This window comes from Lathyrus oleraceus, chromosome 7 (assembly GCF_024323335.1).
Source record: "Lathyrus oleraceus cultivar Zhongwan6 chromosome 7, CAAS_Psat_ZW6_1.0, whole genome shotgun sequence".
NCBI lineage: Eukaryota > Viridiplantae > Streptophyta > Magnoliopsida > Fabales > Fabaceae > Lathyrus > Lathyrus oleraceus.
This window is the reverse complement of record NC_066585.1, coordinates 273,444,469-273,468,875: the sequence shown is the minus strand read 5'-3', so window position 1 is coordinate 273,468,875 and position 24,407 is coordinate 273,444,469. Positions and strand designations below refer to the sequence as shown.

Below are 24,407 nucleotides of genomic sequence, written 5' to 3'. Positions count from 1 at the left end.
CGGATCTACAAACAAACCGGTCAAATCAACTTTCAAATGTGCGTCAAATCAGCGGGTGGAAAATTTCAAAATCGAGCTTGCAGACACCAGTTTTATTAATCTACGTTTCACCTCAATCATTATAAACATGTTTGATAGTTTTGAGTCTGCGAGGTTCTCTAATGTTTCTCTTAATAGAGAAGTTTCTTTTGATGTATATTCCTTTGACATTCTCCTTTATGGTGATAATGTTAGAAGTGATCACGCGATCAGTTATGTGTCTGCTCCTTCCGCAACCATCGAGGGTTCAACTTTACTAATTTGACTTCACCAGAGGTGGAAGTTATTCCATCTTTGGTATCGATCCAAGTGATGTTGGGATTGAGGATCATCTTGCACGTATGACCCAGTCTATAAGTGTTGATTGGCTTAAGCCATCATATATCTTTTGGGTTGATGAGATACCTCGAAGAAGTATCGATCTTGTGGAGCTAACCTATGCGAGCAAGTATAACTAGGAGGATTTCAAAATATTAGGAACCTCGTATGTTTTAGATAGTCTTACAACCGTGAGTGAGGCTAATATAGAAGCAAATTGTTCGTCTGATTGGTCATTTCTCCTAGTGGAATAAGATAAAATGATATGTAGCAACTTCGGGGAATGATTTATTCCTTACTATGAATTCTTGTTTACTCGGATAAATTTGTCGTCAATTTTGTCCAAGTTTTAAGTGGAGGTGTTAAAGTTATTTAAGATTGTCCCCTCATAGCTTCATCTCAGCACCTGGGCTTTGATAAAGGTGTTTCAACTTTGGGATGATTACCGACTCTAGAGGACTTCATACCTACTATTTTTCCATCATTTGGATGTGATTTATACTTCATAAAATAACATCCTTAGGTAGATGGTTCATCTCATTGCGCCAGATCGTTCCTCAGTTTAGCACTTATGTGGAATTTGGACGATTTTCAGGATCATTTCAGGTTGGTAAAACCTCGTACCTTGGGAGCTCACTCCACCTTCTTCCATGTTCCAAATAATGTTGTGTAGATAGGTTTCAAAGGAATTGGGCATAAGTTCACTTTAAACATAAGCCTCACAAGTATAATGTTCCCTTAAAATCCTTTACTTTAGAAGAGATTAAGATGAAGGAAAATCTTGATGCTTTCTATGAAGGTCTCGACTATGAAGCGAGGTTTGAACCTTATGAGGTGAAGCCCTCATTGTAAAAGGAAGCGATTGATGGACACACCTGCTATTTTGGGAATGGTAAATAGTACATAAAGAAGAGAGATTTTTTGTGTGGATAAATAGTTGTTCCCTCGTTGGCCCTTCTTTTTAAACATGGGCTTTGCGACTGGGCTTGATATCCCTTGTATGACGTCTTTGGCCAACCCATAACAAGTAGCTCCTTGCACCCATGAGGTTATCCTGTATCACTTGAATGCTGGGAAACATTTCTTGTCTATGAATTACAGATAGCGACAAAGGTCTATGTGAAGGTCCACCTTGACGTGATTGTTGTCTGGAACCAAATAACGAAAGAGTTTAGAATACTCCTTGGCCGACTATTGGTTGAACATGATCTTACTGTGAAGGATTGGATGAAGATCCTATCAAGACTGAATCGTCTTCTTTTTGAGGAATAAGATGTTAATCTTTATCAACTTCAACAACAACGGGAATGACTTATCGTTGAATAGTGAAACAAATGGCTTTGGATGCCACCATAATTGATAAACATAAAGAAGGATTTGTTGGAAATAAAGTTGAGATTTGAGGAAAAAGGTAAAGAAATAGAGATCTGAACTTTTAAGAGATGAGTGAGATATAGATCTCTGGATTAAAGGAGATCTAAACGTGGAAATACATGAGGATCAAATTCTGACTCTCATAGACGAAGTCGTTATTTCGCGGTGGAACCAAAATTGTTTAGTGGATGTTATCATATGCAAGAGTATGACTACATTGCATAAAAAAGATTTGCTTGCTTCTATTCCTCCAAGTCGGAGCCTCATTAGTTTAATGTATTAGTACAAGGCATTCTTGTTCCTTCTAAATATACATGTAACGATGCTTTCGAGCGATTCTTCAAGAAGTATCACCCTTCTACTTATCATTCGCACTCAGTTGTCCATCAAAGCAGCAAAAACATAAATTAAAGGATCAAAGGGTGTAGTGAAGGACCAAAGTCACGTTAGTACTAAAAAATTGAAGCTCAAGATTAGTTTTTTCTTCTTAACTTCAACTTTTATATTTATCATCTTATTAAGAAGTTATATAATTAATTTATATTTTCTTGCTCAGTTCTAATGTTAATGGTGAAATTGACATTTATACAACACACATAGAGAGGAAGAGTGTGGAAGAGTCAGAGAGATATTAAATTGTTATTATTATACACAAATGTATATCAAAAAATTTATTACATAGATAATTTAAATTAAGAACAAAATTAAATATAAAATATATTTATGTTTTAACATGTGTCCATTTAAAAAAGCTGAAAAACGGGCATGTGAATGCCCTTTTGGACGCCTGATATATATATATATATATATATATATATATATATATATATATATAATATAATATATATATATATATATATATATATATATATATATATATATATATATATATATATATATATATATATATATATATATATATATATATATATATTATATATATATATATATATATATATATATATATATATATATATATATATCTATATATATATATATATATATATATATATATATATATATATATATATATATATATATATATATATATATATAGAGAGAGAGAGAGAGAGAGAGAGAGAGAGAGAGAGAGAGGAGAGAGAGAGAGAGAGAGAGAGAGAGAGAAGAGAGAGAGAGAGAGAGAGAGAGAGAGAGAGAGAGAGAGAGAGAGAGAGAGAGAGAGAGAGAGAGAGAGAGAGAGAGAGAGAGAGAGAGAGAGAGAGAGAGAGAGAGAGAGAGAGAGAGAGAGAGAGAGAGAGAGAGAGGAGAGAGAGAGAGAGAGAGAGAGGTAAATAAATTGAGAATTTATCTTTTTCTTTTAAGAGACTTGGCCGTTTGGACGTCTAATATATATATAAAGAGATAAATTGAAAATTTCTCTTCTTCTTTTAAGAGACTTGAGCATTAATTTTCAAATAAAAAAAAAAAAAAAACAAGTTCAACCTCAAATATATGTAAAAAAAATAACAAAACAAATATTTTTTGAAATACCTAAACCAAAGTTATGAATTGAAAAATTATAATGAAAGAAAATATGAAAATCAGAAGCGAAAATACCGGACCAAGTTAAGTTTTTTTTTTCCTTTATAAAAAGCTGATCCGTTTCCCGCCATTTCCCGCGCAACTAAGAGGAGCAAAGCCTTAATCTTAAAAAATCCCAATTTGAACTCACAGACTAAGACGATACCAGAGAGAAATGGCAGGAACTGCAACAGGGTGTTACAAGTGTGGCAAACCAGGTCACTGGTCACGCGACTGCCCTTTCTCCGCTCCCGATTCAAATCCAAACCCTAACCCTAATCCTAACTCCAACGCCGCCGATCTTCCTCCTTCCTCTTCCTTCAACCCTTCCGGCCCTAGATCCGCCATCGAGAAGCCCAAAAAAATCCCCCGTACCCGCCCCAAACTCACCCCCGAACTTCTTCTCTCCGACGACGGCCTCGGTTACGTTCTTCGCTATTTCCCTCGCTCCTTCAAATACCACGGTCGCGGCCACGAGGTCATTAATAATCCCATCATTTTTTAATTTATTGTTTACTAGCGATTTCTCTATTAAGCTTTGATTACACGTTTTTGTTGTTAGGTTCGTGATTTGGGGAACCTGATTGAATTGTACTCTGAATGGCACTCTCGTCTGCTCCCTTATTACCCCTTCAATCAATTTGTTCACAAAGTTGAGCAAGTTGCTGCTACAAGGCGTGTTAAGGTACTGTTTCTGTTCAATGCAACTCTATTCATGTTGGTAAGGTTTCCTTTATGTCACTTTTGAAGGGATTTTTATGGAACTGAAATGATATCTGATTATTACTAAACTATGAGTGTGCTTCATAATGATTCTTTTAGTTCCTTGGTGATTTTATTTGGGTCATTATTCATACTGTTTTGATAAGAATGGGCTCTATGTTAAATGTACTATTGCTCAAATGATTGGGATAGACCTGAGATGTGTACATCTGAAGTGATGTTGGGTGTGTGTGAAAATTCCTCCCCAATAATAGAGCTTAAACTAAAGACTAGGATTTGTGATTCAACTATCTATGAAACACAGGCATTGGAAACACGACTCCGACACTGGAAACACGACTCCGACACTGGAAACACGACTCCGACACTGGAAACACGACTCCGACACTGGAAACACGACTCCGACACTGGAAACACGACTCCGACACTGGAAACACGACTCCGACACTGGAAACACGACTCCGACACTGGAAACACGACTCCGACACTGGAAACACGACTCCGACACTTGAAACACGACTCCGACACTGAAAACACGGCACTAACATTGGAAACATGACACTAACACTGGAAACACGGCACTAACACTGACACGTCGACACTAGTAATGATATAAAAATGAATAAATTAAACCTAATCACAAGTGTTAGTTTCAGACACGGACACTCACACAAACACACATTTTTTCGGAGATGTCGGTGTGCTATAGGGGCAACTATTCTTATGCTCAGGGATCAACTCTAAGGAGCCACCATTGTATCCACATTCAAGAACTATTTTCCATCTAACATCTTTGGCTAATACTTGTTTTTCATTCAATTGGTACATATACGATACAAGTATATAAACGATCCATTTCCTTTGCTTTTTTATATGGTTTATACACACATATTGATATGCTTTGCCCTTATTCTGTATCTCCATCTCTCCGGGCATTCACTTACTTTATGTATCTCACCATATGATTTTATATTTGTTGAGAGGGTTTGTCTTGTTGCATGTCCTTGTTAAACCCTGTATTTGACATTTATTTTATGTCCTTGTTAAACCCTGTATTTGACATTTATTTTACGTCCTCTTACCAGACGAGCCTTAGAGAATTGAGAGAAAGAGTTGCAAATGGTGGGGATCCATCAAAATTGCACGAACCACCAGGTGTGCAAAACATCCCAGTTGCTGAGCAAGGTATTTACTATATATGTATTCATAGTTGGTTTCTTAGATCTGTGGTTATAATCTTATAGAACAATTGTGAAGTTCAAATGTGGTATATTATTTTCACATTCTGTTAGAAATATTTTTCAACTAAACAAGTTAATGTTGTTAACGAGTACCATTCATTGAATCAACCACTTGTTATGAAGCTGTTAAAAAACATACTTACTAAGAACACTTTCCTCTTAATTTTCCCTTTTTCAAGTGTACAAGCATTTTTTAAACATTAAATTGCTTGAGAGATAGGAACCAACAATTGACAATTTATTCATTGAAGCTCACTTGCCAATTATAGGTAGTTATAATGAAAACAGACATAGATTTTGGCAAATTTCCACATGATTCATACTTCAAACAGAGTGGCCAGCAGTTTCAATATAGTCTACTTGAAGAAATAATTAGGTTTTATTTATTTTATTGACGTCTTTAGGTATCTTTGTTTAATCTGCATATTGGGCTTTGCTGTATCTGCAGAAAATGGGGAAGTAACTCATCAAGATAATGAGATGTTTGATGAACCTGAAAATGTTATTGACATTCAAGAAGACATGCTCAATGATATATATGACCAAGCTACCGAAGTGAGTTTATTTTCTTTTAAACATATATAGTTCTTCACTTTTGTTATCACATAAGAATATCTATTTGTTTATTGAAACACATCTGGATGTTTCCCTTAGTGAAAGGAACTCTTTTAATAATTATGCATATCAGTTAGATAGAAAATAGGTAAGTTGTCTTCTAGGATACCATTCTCACAAATTTTTGACTAATCTGAATTGTTTTGGAACTGTTTAAATCAGATTTAGTTTTTAACCTTATTCAAAAGTGTGGTATTAATAATGCAAGGGTAACATTACTCTCTTCAGACTGTTGTATTTGGAGATTACTTGAACATCTAGTTACATTAATTTAGTTTTCCCTCCCTTATGTCTCCAGTTTTGTTGTTGTAATTATTCCTTTCTTATGAAGTCTGAATCAATAGTTGCTGATAGTTAGGTATACATAACTTTTGAGTTAAACCAAATCGGAAACAAAGAGCTGATGCCAGAGTTTGTAACAGAGGTATTTTCTCTTTTACTGCAGGAACCTTCTCAGCCCATGCAAAATGTGATTGGTACGAGTACAGATCCCAAAAGTAGTGCAATTGAAAAGACATCAAATGAAGCCCCGAACAACGGAGGCAGTCTGTCCAGCAATGCTGAGATAACAGCAGAGCAACGAGCCCGAATGGAAGCAAATAGGTTGAAGGCAATAGAAAAGAAATCAAATGAAGTCCCAAATAATGGAGCCAGTCTGTCCAGCAATGCTGAGATAACAGAAGAGCAGAGAGCCCGAATGGAAGCAAATAGGTTGAAGGCACTAGAAAGGCGCGCGGCTAGAGCCAGCTTATCACAGGCTTCCTAGGTTTGATATTCATTGTAAATGAAAATACTATCATTATCTTTCCCTCACTACTGATATAGTTTACATTGAATCCTGTGATTGGATAATTGACTTCTGATTGACCGGAAGATGAGTTTTTTCTATGATGCATTGCGATTCTGATCCTGATCATGAAGATTGCTATGTCACAGAAGTAAGTGGGTTGGTGTTAGTCTATGAGCTTCAATATAGATGGCATGATAATTTAAGTGTCAACCAGTTGAAATTGAATGAAAACCGAGGCAACCTACAAGCCGACACTATTTTTTACATTGTTGAAAGAAAGTATTAAGATTAAACATATGTTTGGTTATGCAGTTGATTTTTTTTTTTTGAGTGAATTGAGGTTGTAAAATTGTTTTTGATTAAAAGGGAGTAATTAAATATGTCAATCAATTCTACACATTTAGAACTTAATACTTTAAACGTAAAACCAATCTCAAACTAAAAGACTACTAAATTTTGAGGTTGAAGACTCATTCAATTTGAATGGCATTTTGGTTAAAATTATTTTGGTAAACTATGAATTCCATAATTTCATTTTTTAAACAATTATCATATTAAAAACATTGAAATTAATCACTTTAAGTACAACTTCCATGATAAAAAAAACTAAAAATATGTGTTTGAAGTTGAACCAACAATATCTACGTATTTGCATTTAGTATCTGTGAATATTGTTGATATGTTTTTGTAAAAATCTAAATCTAAATTGAACTTAATGAACAAAATTCAACCGTTGATATATAAATACACTGTAATGCACTTGATAAATAAATACATTGTTTGTTTCGGATTCTGATGCTCGAAAACAGAATATCTCCAGATATAGAAAAGAAAGAAAAATGAAAACATGATAATACGTAGTCCAACATGCGTCGAAATACGACTTTTCATATATTTAGGGAAATACTAACTCTCCCTTAGGAATGCCATAAATGATTTTATTTTTATAAAATAATCATATTTTATAATTGATTATGAATTTTCTAATCGATTTAAAAATTTATATCTGATTTTCATTTTAAAACCGATTTTAAACATAAAAATCCAGTTTTTAAAACTAGATATTGATTTTTTATAATTGGTTTTCATTGGGACATTAAAATTAAAATTTTAAAAATGGATTTCACACAATTCTTTTTTCAAATTCTTAAAAGATATATATCATAAAAACACCGAACATGGATTTAAGATAGTTATTTTTAACACATTTAATCAAAATAAACTAATTAGCAACCTCAACCAAAATAATATATATTATAATTTAATAGTTTAGTATGATAAGGCTTGTCATTAATTCATCGCGAAATTCCTATTCGTAAATGATACTTTTTGGCACTATATAACATACTCCCTCCGGTCTCATATGTAAGTAAAAAAAAAAAAATTTGGAGTCTCAAATATAAGCAAAAATTAATTACAATGGTTACAATTAAATATATCATTCCAATTTTACCCTCAAATTTAGTTTTTCAATATTCATGTTTATTCCTATAATAACTCCACTTTTTACACTTCCAAAAGAGCATTTATTCCGAAACGTTGCATTTGTTATCATTGGCTTTTGAAAAGTCATATCCTATTATAAAAGTCATATCCTATTATAAATGGTGCAGTATCATCTTATACAAAACTCCATGAGTCTTGTTCTTCCTTTTTTTTTATATTCTAAAAATGGCAAACCCACATCATTTAGCTAATGAGTTTCCATCTTTTGATTTAGGTATCGAAGACAATAAAGTTCCTGAAACAATTCAAACTCCAACAAATGAAAGTGCAGAAAATATCACTCCAAAGAATGAAAGTGAAAATGCTCTAACTCCAACAAATGAAAACACCATTGTTGAATACTTAGTTGGCTATGAAAATGAGAACCAAAAGCTTTAGTATTTATAGAACTCACTATGAAAATGTTAAATTTCTACAGGGCGGGACCATGGAAATTTAGGCGGGTGGAGAATACAGTAAATGGACTAAGAAGTGTTGTTTTTTAGGCGGGACAAATTTCTACAGGAAATTTTAGTAAGAGGAAGTGGAATATATAACCACTAAATGACTAACCATTAAATGGTATTAATAAAAATTGACTAACCATTAAATGGTTATAATAAAAATATTAATTTATTTCTAAATTAATAAATAAGGGTAAATATGAAAAAAAAATATATATTTTCCATTACTTAAATGAATATATAGCCACTTTCTTAAAGGGTGAATTTTTTTTTTTTTTTTTGCTTACATATGAGACCGGAGACCGGAGGGAGTATAAAATAATATAATCAGATGTTCTCTATTTACTTGTGACGAAATCCTGAGTTTAATTTTTATACGTTTGTTAAAAAATGACAACATAACCATAATTAAGTGTTTTCAAAACGTACAAACCTCTAATAATTACAATCAACTTAAGTCTAAAGTAATACTACCGTATTACAAATAAAAGGTATGACAACATATTTATTTATATTATACCCTAAAGTAATCTAAGCCTACCTTAAAGTACACTATTTGTTTATTTCACTAGTCACCAGCAAGAGATCTCATTTTCAGTGTCCTAAACAATAGCTGCATTTGATTCATGGCAATTTCCTTTTATGCAAATCACAAAATTATGAAACTCATAATTTTTGTTTTAATTGAATTAAAATCCTTTCATACAATATAGACAGGTAATACCATTTACTTGTTTTTTTTAATTACGGTTACAATCAATTTCATTGATATTGACCACTTGGACGCAAGGGGGAGGGATGGAGGGATTTTAAAAAGTTAAGATATTTTTTTTTGTGATTTAAAAAAAAAATAGATTAATTTAGTTTTTATTTTGGATATGGATTTAGTTAAAATTATATTAATAACATATTCAAATTATGAATTTAGTTTAAATCATATTAATAATTAACTATTTTTTAATAATTGGATTCAGATATGGATAATTTCTATAATCGATTAATTTGAACATCCCTAATCTACCTAAGTGATAGAAAAACACTTCATGAATATCTAAAATTGTCTCCACATCAAATATATTTTTTAAAATTGAATTCGGTGATACATCTTCGAAATAATTCAATATACACTTCATATATTCCTCACTGAAATGTCATTTTTTTCATAGATTATTCTGGGAATGCATCTTCGTATTCTCACTAGAAAGAATCTGGAGATGCATTTTCGTAACTAGACCAGAAACGAAATTTCAAGTTTGTTTTAGTGATGGTCAGGTGAAATAAACGATATAATAAAAATATACTATGATGAATTAGATCATACAACTAATATGCAAAAAATGACATAAAATAATAAATCTAGAGTACACAATGAAGTCGAAATAAGTCAAAATAAAATACAACCGAAAATGAATCCAAAATAAAAATACTATAAACTATTGAATATGACATACTCAAACTCGGGACCCCCTGTTCCTACTTTACCTCATCTACTGCAGTGCCTCTGCCATCATGACATCTACAACATTCCTGGCCTCATAGCCATCCAGAAAGAGTCTTTTGTCTACACCTGTCAGCCAAATCTCTATGATACGACGATATCTATGCAACACATCAACAACATGATCTGCCATAACATGCTTCTCATATATAATCTTCTGATGAGTTGCCCTCGATGGATCTCCTAGAGCATCCTGTACCATATAAGATGCTCAAACTACTGCAGTGCCTCTGCCATCATGGCATCCACAACGTTCCTGGCCTCAGAGCCATCCAGAAAGAGTCCTTTGTCTATACCTGCCAGCTAAATCTCTATGATACGACGATATCTAGGCAATACATCAACAACATGATCTGCCATAACATGTTTCTCCTATAGAATCTTCTGATGAGTTGCCCTCGATGGATCTCCTAGAGCATCCTGTATCATATAAGGATGTGACACCCTAAAGAATCACCAGATGTAACCGTCTACGTAGCTCTAGTCGCTCTTAGCTATTGTACTTCGTGACTTCTCCGATATCAGATGATTAAGATAATAATCAAACATGGCATCCATATCTCTACGTGTCATAGCGGGAGAAGCATACACAAAATGATATTTAGGAATGTATTTCATGTAGCCAAACTGCCGCATGGCACGCTCAGGTAGATGAGGAAACGTCAGACGTGAACCGCAAGCCAGCCATCCCGAGAATATGACTATGTCGTCAAAGGGACGCGTCTCACGGTGATCAACGTATGTATGGAAGTGTATATCCTCTACTACCAAGTGGTCAAGATACACTTCGAACAACTATGTCGTCTAGTTTCCTCAATATAGGTCAGTAGACATGACCAGTCAAATATGCTTTGGAAGTGCTGGAAGATTCAAGCCTGAAAAGTGTTGGAACACGTGAATCATTAGTCATAGCATTGCAAAAGTCTTATGAAAACGGCACACTAAAAGACTAAGAAATATTACCATCAATAGTGTGATGTTTCCTATCACCTATTTCGTTTTCCAAATACATCATTCAAATAACTTAGATTACAAGTAGACCAAATAAGTGTCCCCCCAATTGCACTCATGGATCTGCTCAAAGTCATCGAAGTATCACATGTAAATGGCATTCACATAAATGGTACTCTTGTCCACAAAAATGGCAGTGCCAACAAAATACAACAGGTATGCTCTCACAGTATATGCTTTATGCTGCACAATTTGCTTGTCATCACCAGCTGCTTGTTGTGGTCCAAGTAGCTCATATGTATACACCTTCTCCAAGAATCAAAACCTAGCATGAGTCCTTGCGGTGGTTTCAAACTCCTTCATGGTAGCCTCTAGGTTAACTCCCATATAGTCTACCATCAACTCCAGTTCATCATCTCTGTTAATCTTTCCATGATCTAAAAGTTTTCCCATAATCGAAAGATGCAGAAGACACGAGACATCGTCAAGTGTGATAGACATCTCACCATGTGGTAGATAAAATGATGATGTCTACGTGTGTCATCTCTCTACAAACGCATTAAACATACCATGGTTAATCGTAACATAACCGGTCTTGCATAAGTCTCTCATCCTAGATAGTTGCAAAACATTCTGAAACCACTGCTCATTAGACTGCTGCAGGCTAATAATGTTCCGTCCATGGTTGATGAATTTTAGTGAATCACGATCATTCAGAAAAATAAATCATCGTAAAAAACTTTTAATATTATAACAAACATAATTTAAAATGTCTGAATCCAACTAAATTTTACTTCCCAATCCCAGACATGTCTGAAAATATGGTATGGGTAAAGAGATAACAGTGACAAGTATGACAAGACTCCTCCGAACCCCTACGTTGCTTGAGGTGCCTCTGCTGCCTCCTGGCATGGGGTGCGTTAATTACATTTGTTACCTCTTGTGCCTGGGGTGCCTCAGGTATCTCTGCTGCCTCAAGTGCTTGGGGTGCCTCAGGTACCTCTAGCGCCTGAAATACCTCCGGTGATTCGGGTACTTCTACTGCCTCGGATGCTTGAATAGATTAAATTTATTGCATACAGGAAGATGGAGGCAAGGATGCATAAGTAGGTGACACCTGTCTCCTACAGGAAGAAGAAGGCGGAGATACATGAACCCTAGAAGCTGACGCCTCCGCGTCAACCGGACTAGAGGTAACAGGAGCCTACGATGGTTGACTCTTTTCCTTCCGAACAGATGCATGTTATGCAATCCTGTCGTGCCTCAGTCGGTTTTGCCTATCAGTCATAATGCCCGTAAGTAAACCACATAAGCATTACATATTGAGTACAAGCAAAAGTTGTCAAAAAAATGCACTGAAAAACTCTGAAGATGCATCTCCGATTTCTTGAAATCAAAACATTGAAAAATTCTGGAGATGTATCTTTAGAATTTTCTGTAACTTTCATCACCGTCAATGGCGGAAATGCAGTCCTCCAAAACAACAAAAATAACAACAAAAATAGCATTGATCAATAACACCACCTATCAAACACGTTTCTCATTATATATAAACTATCAAACATGTATAAACTATCTATTTCATAACTTAATCATCAATTTTCTACAAATTTATACAAAAATTCAACAACAAAAAATTAGAAAAACAAAAAACTTACAAATTGTGAGTTTACTTAAGTGTTAAATTGACTCTTTGATGGAAGAAGCTTTAAGTTGGTTGAATATTTTTGAGAGTTTGAGAAACTTTAGTGGTTTAGAGTTATTTTTTAGAAGTGAAGAAGGAGAAAAGATTATCGCACGACTTTGAATAAACAACGTCCAAAGATGCATCTCAGTAACGTACACGGAGATGTATCTTGATAATTTTTTTTCACAATGACTTAAGGCCTAATTAAAAAATATATTAAATCAGAGTTTATCAAGAAATAAATCTCCAAAATATAAAAATATTATTATATTTTCACAGTATACTAGAATATATTAAGAAATTCACAAAATCGATTGTTTCTTATGTATTTTACACAAACTTTATAAAAACTCGAAATTGTCTTTTTTTAGAAGCTACTTTTTAGACACTCATTTTTCAAAATTTGCTTTTTTAGAACGTGAAAAATATAATACTAACTTTTATTGAATGAGGCGTGTATGAAGATAACTGTCACACTTTTTTAATATCTGTCATATTTGTCAAATGAGGACAAATGAACAATAAAAGATCAAAAGATAACTTCTGCACATAGGTATTTTCAGAGTTTCTCAGAACTTGTAACAAATTCATAAGATGTAATGAAAATCTGCCTAAACATATATCTAAAATAAGTAATGACTTATAACTTTTAACTTTTAATATCACCTTGATTTATTTAGTATAACTATAGCCACACTGTGTAGCCTTGAAGTAGATTTTGACTTCTGAAAAAAAAGCCAAAATCAAGCCTTAAAAATTTGGTCATATCATCATGCTCATCCATCACAAAAGAGACATGACCTCATTCTTACATCTTTGAGATAATGTACAAATAATGGGAAAAAAAATTACTTCATCAAGCCATCGCAACTTCATCGCGTCATTGGCTAATTTGACCTTTCTATGATCTCTTCTTCATCAACTGGAGCATACCATTCAGGCAACCGCTTCGTGTTGCTCAGCCTGTAGTTCAGGAGAAGTTCTTCATCTTGAAGAGCCCTAGTTGCTACCAAAACAACAGTTTTCAGAGTAGTAGGAACATGTGATTCAGTATTTCTTGAAACTCTAGATTTGAACCAGGAACTTCCAAATCTCTCCACATTTACTTCTGTTGCATTTCCAAATAATATATTAGGAACGTAGGCTCTCATGTCATTTTCAATCAATGGAAAGTCATAAGGGCAAATTGTGACATTTGGAAGCATTCCTTTTGAAGGATGATTAGCAAAATGTGCCAAGGCTAGTGGATTTCTACGCTCGAGTACATCGTCGCTATTATCTACTTGAGACCCTTTCTCGTCTACCATTTTACCACCATTTAACGGTTCTCTCCCGTCACCTCCACGACCCCAAGGTTGGGCGTCAATGACAGTCCCGTCATGTCTTGTAATCAAATAGGGGTTCTGCTCATCAAGATATCCAGGAATATGATGATAATAAGCTGGAGAGTATACTACTCCGGGATAAAAGGCTATTACAGCACCAACATCTACTACACCATCTAAAAATAGACCTTTGTCGGCGTCCTTGTGCGATATTTGAGAAGGTTTAACATTGAGCGTGTAGCCAAGTTTGTCCTTTAATTTCTGCGAAAGTTCAGCTTGACTTATCGGTCTTTGTTTCGGAAAACCTGTTCAACACCTCATTAGTAGATGAATAGAGTAAATAGGCAATAGTTATAATTTTGACTATAACATTTCATAATCGCTGTAAAAAGGTTTTTTTTTGTCATAACCCTATGGTTTGGTTCCTATAGGGACTTTGGTAATCCAGAGTTCGGCAAAGTGATAGGTAAAGTCCGACCAAGAATTGTCGAAACCGAGATTTGGACCCGGGTTCTCTCAAACAATTCAACTTTAGCTTAAACTCAATCACTTAGTTAAAGATATAGGAATATTGTGAGATCAGCAAGATTGATACACACTTACCATTGGCAGAACTATGCTCAGTATTTCGAGGTAAAACGTTTGTTTGTTGAGATAGTAACTCGAAGTAGTTGTCATTCACAGTCTTTTCATTTGGAAGAAGAATTTCATCCATTAACGTGCAAAATACTTTAATTTGAGAATGAACATTTTCTTGTACTAGCATTTGTTGATCAGCAACAGAGGCTTTACTGGCCATTTCAATAATCTCCTCTGCATCTGTTTCACTAGCATTCTTCCCCAATCGATTGTAGCTGGAGATTCAAGTCTTTACATGAGCAAAACATGTTAAGATGTTGAATAGAGAAGAATAAAAAAATCAACAAAATTGAAGAAAAAAACGACATTAAATTTATATAACCCTACATCATCAGATAGATAACTACTCATTTGTGAAAGCTTAACATGAAGAGCTGACCAGAGTCAACCTTCATCGTCATCAACCTCAAAAGACAATCCGAGTTGATCATTATTATATTTTTTAACATCTTAATGGACTCCAACTGGGGTACTAGAAATGGTCAAATCCATTACGGATCAATGATCATAACATTCTGACAGGTTGGGACTTAGGCGGTTCCTTGGTTATAAATATGAAAAACTCCGAATGCTATTTGTATTTCATGTTGCCGTGCTTCGCTGCTAAACAAAAGCATATAAAGTTGAGTGTTGAAAATATTTTATTTCTCCGTTTTTATTGTTCCCGATTATTCTCAATCATTTATCTTTATTCTCCATTAAGGAGATAATTAAGTGTATTAATTGTATTCTTACTATATAAGTCAGCCAAAGGCTGAGGGATAAAATAGACCATCTTTCATCTATTATTTTCAATATGGTATCAAGAGCATAAGGTTAGGGTTTACTTTAAGGCTTTCCACAACTAGTGGGGGTCAACCCGCTTACTTACCCGACCCAATTTACATACCCGTTTAGCCCCTATGACGAATAACAACAGGTGATCTTCTTCGACACAGGCCTACACTGGATCCAACCATGGCGAGCAACCACAGTCTGAGTCAGGCGGCGACAGAGGAGACGGCGGTGGCCGCAGAAAAGGCAGAGGCCGCGGAAATGTCATACTAGATGAAATGTTGGTAGTCAGTGGCAGTAATGGCGGCAACAATGGAAACAGGAACAACATTGTTTTTGGTAACAGTTATTCCACCATAGGCGGCAATGATCAAGAGGGTTCCTCATACTCCCTCAAGGTCAATATTCCTAAAATGGATGGGAATAACTATAATGATGGACTCAAACTCCTTAGTTATTGCGTGGTTGATAAACTCTATGAAAAACTGGAATAAATAAGCCTTACGTGTTTTTCCCTTCTGCAAAGGATGTGTGGGATGCTGTTAAGGAAACATACTCTGATATGCAAAACTCCTAAATTTTTGGTTTAGAATCAAAGTTATGGCATGTGAAACAAGATGACAAGAGTGTAACTGCTTATTATAATGAGCTGTTGACTCTGTGGCAAAAGTTGGATCTATGTTATGTTGACAATTGGAGGTGTACAGAAGACAATGTTTTGTTTTTCAAAAGGCAAGAAAATGATCGTGTATCCATGTTTCTCGCTGGGATCAATAAAGATTTTGATGAGGTAAGAGGTAGAGCTTTAGGAAAAATACAATTGCCAACTCTCAGTGAAACTTTTGCAGAAATAAAAAAGGAGGAGGCAAGAGAAAGAATTATGATGAGCAAGACACCACGTTGAAGACTCAGCTCTGACTACTAGGAACCTTGACGAGGGAAAAAGGTCGGACAAAGTTCCTTGGTGTGATCCCTGCAAACGTGAATGGCATACGCGTGAAACTTGTTGGAAGCTCAAAGACAAACCTCCTAACTGAAAGAAGAAAGGTGATTATGCATTTCGGACTAGTAATTCTGATCAAGGGCGGCAATCCCCTTTAACTCAGCTTCCAATCACTACGGAATAACTAGACATATATTTGAACGAAGATAGGTGGCTGATCAAGGGCGGCAATCCCCTTTAACTCACCCTATGTCCAATTTTATATCATATTTAAATTTGTCTTCATATGTGTTTGCCTTAACCTCAAAATTGTCTAGTGTACAGGTTGCTCTAGAAATTTCAAAGTAGAGGGAAGTTGTACTTGAGGAGATGAAAGCTCTTGAAAAGAACAAAACTTTGAGTGTTACGATGCTACCAGATAGCAAGAAGACATGACAAGAAGACAGTTGAATGCAAATGGGTGTTTACTGTGAAGTATATTTCAGATAGGTCAATTGAAAGATATAAGGCTCGCTTGGTGGCTAAAGACTTTACTCAGACCTATGGTATAGACTACTAAAACACATTTGCACATGTTGCAAAATTGAACACTGTCTGAATTCTTTTATCTCTTGCTGTTAACCTGAATTTGTCCCTCTACATCATTTAGATGTTAAGAATGTCTTTCTTAATGGCGATCTAGAAGAAGTATATATGAACATTCCTCCTGACTTTGAAATCAAATTTGGATCAAATGTATACAAATTAAATAAGTCTTTGTATGGATTACAACAGCCTCCTAGAGCCTGGTTTGAAAAATTCACTCAATCCACGAAGAAACAAGGGTACATCCAAGGACAGGTTGACCACGCCCTGTTCACAAAGTTCTCCCGCGATGGGAAAAATGTTGCCCTGATTGTTTATGTTGATGATATTGTCCTTACTGGAGACGATACAACAGAAATGACAAGAGTAAAAGAGAAATTGGCAGTAGACTTTGAAATCAAGGACTTAGGATTCATGAGATATTTTCTAGGTATCGAGGTTGCTCGGTCAAAGAATGGTATTGTGGTTTCATAACAAAAATACATTCTAGACTTATTGAAAGAAACAGGAATGAGTGGATGTCGTCCTGCAAATACCCCTATGGATCCTAATGTTAAACTTTAGGGAGAAGGTAATGTTCTTGTTGATACTGAAAGATATCAAAGATTGATAAACTGATTTATTTGTCACACACTCGTCCTGATATTGTTTTCTCGGTGAGTGTAGAAAGTCAGTTTATACATTCTCCTTTAGAGGAACATCTTGAAGGGAAATCTTGGAAAAGACTTATTTTTTAAGAAGACTAGTGAAAAAAAAGTGTCTATCTTCACCGATATTGACTGCGCAGGTTCAGTCACAAATAGAATATCAACTTCTGGATATTGTACCTATGTTTGGGGTAATCTTGTCACATGGAGGAGCAAGAAACAAGGAGTTGTAGCAAGGAAGTAATGTAGAAGTCGAGTTTAGAGCTATGTCTCAAGGTATTTGTGAAGGATTATGTTTCCTTAGAGTCTTAGAAGAACTTAAGATGAAAATTGAGCTTCCATTGAAATTATACTCTGACAGTAAAGTTGCTATTAGCATAGCTCATAAACCAGTTCAACATGAAAGAACCAAGCATATTGAGAATGATCGACACTTCATAAAGAAGTTAGATGTTGGAATCATATGTCTACCTTTCGTTACTTCAAATCAGACTGCGGATATCCTGACCAAAAATTTGACAAGACCTACCTTCGAACATTTGATAAACAAATTGGGCGCGATAGATACATATGCACCAACTTGAAGAGGGGTGTTGGAATAAAATAGAACAACTTTTACTTATTATTTTCAATATTGAGTTTACCGGATAGGGGTTCGGTATAGCTACAATTTCAATCATATTTCCAGTCGACAATGGCTAAACAAAAACATCAAACTTCTCCCAAAAGTATTTTATTCCTTTCAGTGTCAAGTGTCAAGCCAACGTACGATCTATTGTGTACAAGCTTTAGCTACTTGCAGACAATAGAAAACAGAATGTGTTTGATGCACCTCTCCTTAAAGAGCATGAAGGATCCCAACCAGCTGCTGTAGGAGAATTACCAAATTTATCACACATACATGACAACGGCAAAGCCTTACCCACTCCTCATGCTATTCTTTGCAGTAAGACCAATACCAGGAAACAGGAGCTGTAAGAGCATTGAGCTGGATATCCTCAAGAAAATGCCATTTGGAAACCGGTATACCACTTCCAACAAGCTTATCCAGGGTTTGAGGACAAGCTCAAAGCCGATAAGATAGTGATGATGTGGATGCTTTTGTAGGTGGCAATAATAGAGAAAGAAAGCGGCAGCCTAATCAGATTTTATTTTGTTTCTTAATTATTTTATTATATTTTGTTTACTTTACTGATTACATCATAATCAGCATAATCCTATCATTCAGGATCTCTTTCTAATATTATTAACAGTCTTTAGAAAAGCTGTATTAAATAAACAGAACGAAACAAGTATTTTCTCACTAGTAGTATCCTTAGAAGGGTCACTATCTAGGACAAGTCTATTTCTATACATTAACAATAGGTCACAAGAAGTAGAGGGTGTAAAACAGGCATTTTGTATGCAACCATTGTCGGTACTCCCTCCATTCCAAAACTTGAGTTGTTTAAGGTATTTGCTTATAGCTTAAAGAATCATATAATTGATGTGTGTATATAAGTATCAAAATGTCAATATCGTACTAGTTAAATGCTTCACAAATACCTATAAATATCTCATTATAAATTTATAAATAATATTGTAAACAACATTTAGGAGTATATTTGGAAGAAAAATGTCAAATATATCTTGGGTTTCTAAAACACACAAAGTTTTGAAATAAAACTAAAATGCTTAAACAAGTAGAGTTTTGGCACAGAGGGTGTAATAATTAGCAATGTATAACTAGTTTAATGCACCCTTGAATTTTAAATGCAGACGACAAAAAAAACACTTACCTTGTATAGAGGAACAAACGATTAAGATCGACTTCAAACTGTAGTCGTATTGGATCCCTAGCAAAAGCAAAAGTGGGACTTTTGGCAAGGGTTTTCACAGCCTGAAAACAAATCAAAATCAAGACTTTTGTAATAAACTTCACAGGATGCACATCAGATAAAAACTGAACTTTAAATTAGCCTAAAACCACGGACAATCGGTAAAAGTAAAACATTATTTTCTTCGATTACAACGATTCTACTTATAAAACTGTTGTCGTTTCTAAGTCTTTTCAATTTTAAACATATGAATATTGCTAACTTAAACATGTCTCGCTATAATCACTGCAAATAAGTAACTACTTTTCAAGTAAAGCATAAGATAAGAAGATACCTCTTGAAATTTCTGAAACAAAAAAGCCATCTGATTTGAGGAATAGGAAATCCTTATTGACAATCACACATGATTTCAGCACAATAACTTTAGATGCTGGAAATGTTCTGCCAGATAGAAAAGAGGCTCAAAAATCAAAATCAGTTATAAAGTGGCTGCTACTTGAGTTAGAATTCACACAATAAAAAACCCTAAAACTTTAGCAAAATGAACATAATGTGATTCCATTGAAAGAATATCAGTATTATTGTCGCTTTGAAACCTCATTCAGTAAAAAAAAATCACTTTTCAAAACACATAGAACCGTTGTACCTGGTAATAAACCCTAAACTATTCAGCAAGAACAACAAGAACGTTACAATTAGGGTTGGTATTAACGATTCAGATGTGAAAAGAGTAAAAGATGGAACCTTTGAAAGCCAAGAGCTTAAGGAATCATCGCCGTCATCGCCACCCTTGACGGCAAATCTCGATGTTGTTGTTTTTCGGACAAAAACATACGTTTGGGCTGAACCATTTTTTCTAGTACACCAAAACATAGGATTCGCTTTTACTAATACACCTTCCTTCTTTTTTCTTTATACTTTTTCTTTCAAAAGTACACCCCTTATCTCCATTATTACTTGTGCTAGCTTTTTAATAAAGAAATATGTTTTGAAAATTAAAATGCATAATCCATTTCTTTATATGATAGGTGTATATTTGTGTTGTGAAAACTAAGTTCTGATATTTATTTTTATTTTAAAATAAATTGATTTCTTGAATATATGTACATGCATTTCTCCTAAAATAAAAAATAGGTATGTGTTCGTAAATTCTAGTTCAATCGACAAAAATATTGAGAATGAAATTTATGGTGTCGAACCTTGTTGTTGTTAAAACACTTAAATTTTTATTTATGTTCAATTTTATAGTGTTAGCCGAATTAGTAGGTATTTGGGTTTTGCTTGAGGGGCAAGTAAGCCCAAAATCTATAAATAAGGAGTAACCCTTATTGATTGTAATTGAAGAGATAGTTGCACTTGCAAAGGAATAAAATCTCAGTTTGAGAGCAGAGAGTTACTCTGCAAAAATTTATTTTTCTTTTTCTTTATTTGAAAATCCTAATTTCTCTTTCTTCCCCAATTCAATTTTGTTTCTTTTCATTACCATTGTGCACCAAAATCTTGCAATCTAGTATGGTTGATTCACTCGAGTGAAGAGTAAAGAACAAGAGGAGTAATCAATCAAAAAGATTAATTATTGTTCATCAAGATTTGGTTCGAAATTTTCCATATATTTTGGTGAATTTCTTGAAGGGAAATTGGTGAATTTCTAACATTTGGTATCTAGAGCATTGACTGAGCGATTCGTGAAAAGAAAAACATGATGGTAATAAATCATCTGAACTGACTCTTTCCGGTGAGTCTCCAAATTATGAAGAATCAGAATTACGAGAATTGTTGCAAGCAGATACAAGATGTCTTTTGCTACTAAGATCTTTGGGATCTTGTGAAGGAGGGAGTGACACAGCTTGCAGCAAACGCGACGAATGAAGAAAATGTTGGACACAAAGAATTGAAGAAGAAAGTTATAAAGCTCTATTTATGATCCATCAATGCGTTGATGCAGACAATTTCGAAAAGGTTAGTGATGTTGAATCTGCGAAAGAAACATGGAAAATTCTTGAAAAATCGTTTGGAGAAGTGAGGTTACAAACTCGCAAAAGAACATATGAATTGCTTTAGATGGAAGACAATGAAAGCATAACTGATTTTTTCACTAGGGTTACAAAACTGGTGAATCAAATCAAGATATATGGAGAAATGTTGACATCGAGATCAGTTGTTTCAAAGGGGGAGAATCATATGCAAGCTATGATGCACACATTCAGGGGAGCCTTCATGAATACATCAAATGCATCGTCACAAGCTTTTTCATCATAAAAAATGGGGAGTATGTGAGTGCACCTTCTTATTATAAATGTTTTGTATGATGTTAAAACTATGACATTTTAGCATTTATGTATGTTGAACGATATTCTCTGAGTCTAAATGCTAATCTTAGTATTAGGAAACTTAGTAATGATTTAGAAAAGGTCGCATGCATTAAAAACTGGTTTTTATGTGAAAAACAAGTCTATGTGTCGACACAATCATGCTATGAGTCGACACATGTGGATTATTTTTAAAGGTTGTAGCTTTTGTAATGCGTCAGTAAACACATAAAGCATCTCAGATCGACACACAGAAGAAAAAAAATTCTATGAGCTGACACATATGAATTATGATTTGACACATGTAGTTCAATTTTAAAGCTTATAGCTTATGTTTGATGTGCCGCCTGTAGAGCGATTTTAGGTCGACACATAGAAGAAACTTTTCTTCTATGAGTCGACACATGACCTATACAAGTCGACACATGCTTCAAATATGTCGACACATGAATTTCATAGGTCGGCACATGCATTAAAATTCTTGAAATTTTTGCATTTTTTCTAAGCCTCTTGCATTCCTTTTGGCCTCCAACTCACACATATATATATACCTCATACATGCATCATTTCAGTAGAAGGGTTGTTGAGAAAACCATAGACGAAACTAGAAATATACAAAGAGTCTTTTCATCTTCAACCTATGTTCTATGCATACATACAAACAAATTACATATAATCATTTTTTGTCTGGGTGCCATCTAGAATCAGTGTTGATAACGTCCAATTTAGGTTGTTGAATTATAAATTGGGTTGAGAATCTTTAGGGTTTTCAAATAAGAAAATCAAGTTGAGGTTTTCCTTCAAGATCAATTGGTGATTTGAAGGTTTTGGACAAGATTACGCAAGTTGGATTCGATTGAGTGAAAGCTTTAAATAACGGGGCTTCTTGCAAAGGAGTAGCGTTAGATGGTGAACCATCTTGGTAAATCTTGGGTGACAATAATTCGTAATTTGGATTCGCTTGAGTGAAAGCTTTGGAGAATGGGGAAGAGAAAGTGTTAGAATCAACATCAAACATAGGGTCTGCGGGGTTGTATTGCTACATTTCTCTAGTAAACTACTTTTGCAAAGTAAGGTTAATTTTCATTATCTCAATTCGGGTTTGGGTTCGAATTGAGGGCAGACGTACCCATCACTAGGCCGATTGGGAAATCGCCTAAACAAATTCTTGTGTACTCTCTCTCTCTCTCTCTCTCTCTCTCTCTCTCTCTCTCTCTCTCTCTCTCTCTATATATATATATATATATATATATATATATATATATATATATATATATATATATATATATATATATATATATATATATATATATATATATATATATATATATATATATATATATATATATATATATATATATATATATATATATATATATATATATATATATATATATAATATCTTTTACTCTTCATTTGTAAATTGTTGAATTCGTCGATTGTGTTATCAATGCGTTTGGTTAAACCTTTTGATAACCTTTTGAAAAAGTTTTTGTTGAGTTTATCACAATCTATTAGATTGTGGTTGGATTTGCAAATCAATAAAACCATACAAAATTTTAAATGAAATTGATTGCACACACGGTGTTCGATAATTTGTCTTAATTTCGTTTTTTTTATATATTGTTTCATTGGAAATAGACTTTACTATTAATGTAGCATTCAAGTGATTGTTGTTAAAAGTATTTTGATCAATTTATTCTCATTATCATAACTTGATTCTATATATGCATATCCAAACTTTTCGATAGCGGTTCAGTTTAGACGATTCGATCTGGGTCACTTCCGCTAGCCATTAAAAATTTCAAAACAGTTTTTGTAAAAAATTTAACTTGGGATCTATTCACCCCCTCTAGATAAGTCACCTTCATATAACAGTAAGTATATTGCACGTTTGGGGGTGAGGGCTAACTCTCGGCGACAATAGTGATTTTTTAGGCTGTTTAAGGGACCAACTAACGTGAGGTGAGCGACCATGTTGGGGGTCGGCGCTATCGGGTTGTAGACGGGCAGTTAGATTTACGATGTTAAGGTTACTAAGAGCGAAGTGCTCTCTGAGTAGTGGGTAATAGTAAATGTGTATTACTTGAAAGTATGTCATTTATCCCCATGAGAGATAATGTGTTTATAGGAATTCCCAGTGATTTTACCCCTTGGACATGATCTTAATCGTTTCACACTTATTAGGGAGGGTTATTGACTGCCTATTTTCTCTGAGTTAATAAGAACATTCTCTTGTGTGACTCCTACATTCGCAGACCCTCTCTGACGAATCTCTTAGATTCCATTCGGACGGGCCATGTACTTGGCGAGGGTGTCCTAGCCTAAGACTTTCCTAATATATATATATATATATATATATATATATATATATATATATATATATATATATATATATATATATATATATATATATATATATATATATATATATATATATATATATATATAACACAAAGAAGTTGAGAGATGCAATTAAGGCAAGTCAAAGTGTCGCAATTAAGACGATTAGAGACGGACCGCAATTAAGACGGAAAATCCAACATTAAATTAAAAGAATATTACTAATAGATATTTGGATGAGCCTCATTAAAACATACATTTTCTAATATTTTACTTGCTTTAAAGAATTTGTTAAAATTTTATTTTTAAATAACCAATT

At 34.2% G+C, this 24,407-nt stretch overlaps 2 protein-coding genes across 4 annotated transcripts; one reads left to right on the top strand and one right to left on the bottom strand.

The window, feature by feature from the left end:
- Window positions 1–3,298: 3,298 nt before the first annotated feature.
- Window positions 3,299–6,719, top strand: LOC127105546 (uncharacterized). The gene is made up of 5 exons (XM_051042732.1): window positions 3,299–3,730; window positions 3,815–3,937; window positions 5,061–5,160; window positions 5,665–5,771; window positions 6,277–6,719. The coding sequence occupies exons 1-5, from the start codon at window positions 3,428–3,430 to the stop codon at window positions 6,595–6,597; spliced, it is 954 nt and encodes a 317-aa protein (XP_050898689.1). The 5' UTR covers window positions 3,299–3,427; the 3' UTR covers window positions 6,598–6,719.
- Window positions 6,720–13,228: 6,509 nt separating this feature from the next.
- Window positions 13,229–20,344, bottom strand: LOC127105766 (uncharacterized). Of its 3 annotated transcripts, none has more exons than XM_051042971.1 (5): window positions 20,181–20,344; window positions 19,771–19,877; window positions 19,398–19,498; window positions 14,635–14,885; window positions 13,229–14,336 (listed from the first exon to the last, which is right to left on the bottom strand). In XM_051042971.1, exons 2-5 carry the CDS (start codon window positions 19,798–19,800, stop codon window positions 13,594–13,596), a joined length of 1,125 nt encoding a protein of 374 aa, XP_050898928.1. In that variant the 5' UTR covers window positions 19,801–19,877; window positions 20,181–20,344; the 3' UTR covers window positions 13,229–13,593. The 3 variants fall into 3 exon arrangements, with proteins under 3 accessions (XP_050898928.1, XP_050898929.1, XP_050898930.1); XM_051042972.1 differs by having other exon boundaries at window positions 20,083–20,220; XM_051042973.1 differs by lacking the exon at window positions 20,181–20,344 and having other exon boundaries at window positions 14,635–14,899; window positions 19,771–19,872.
- Between the last annotated feature and the right edge of the window lie 4,063 nt (window positions 20,345–24,407).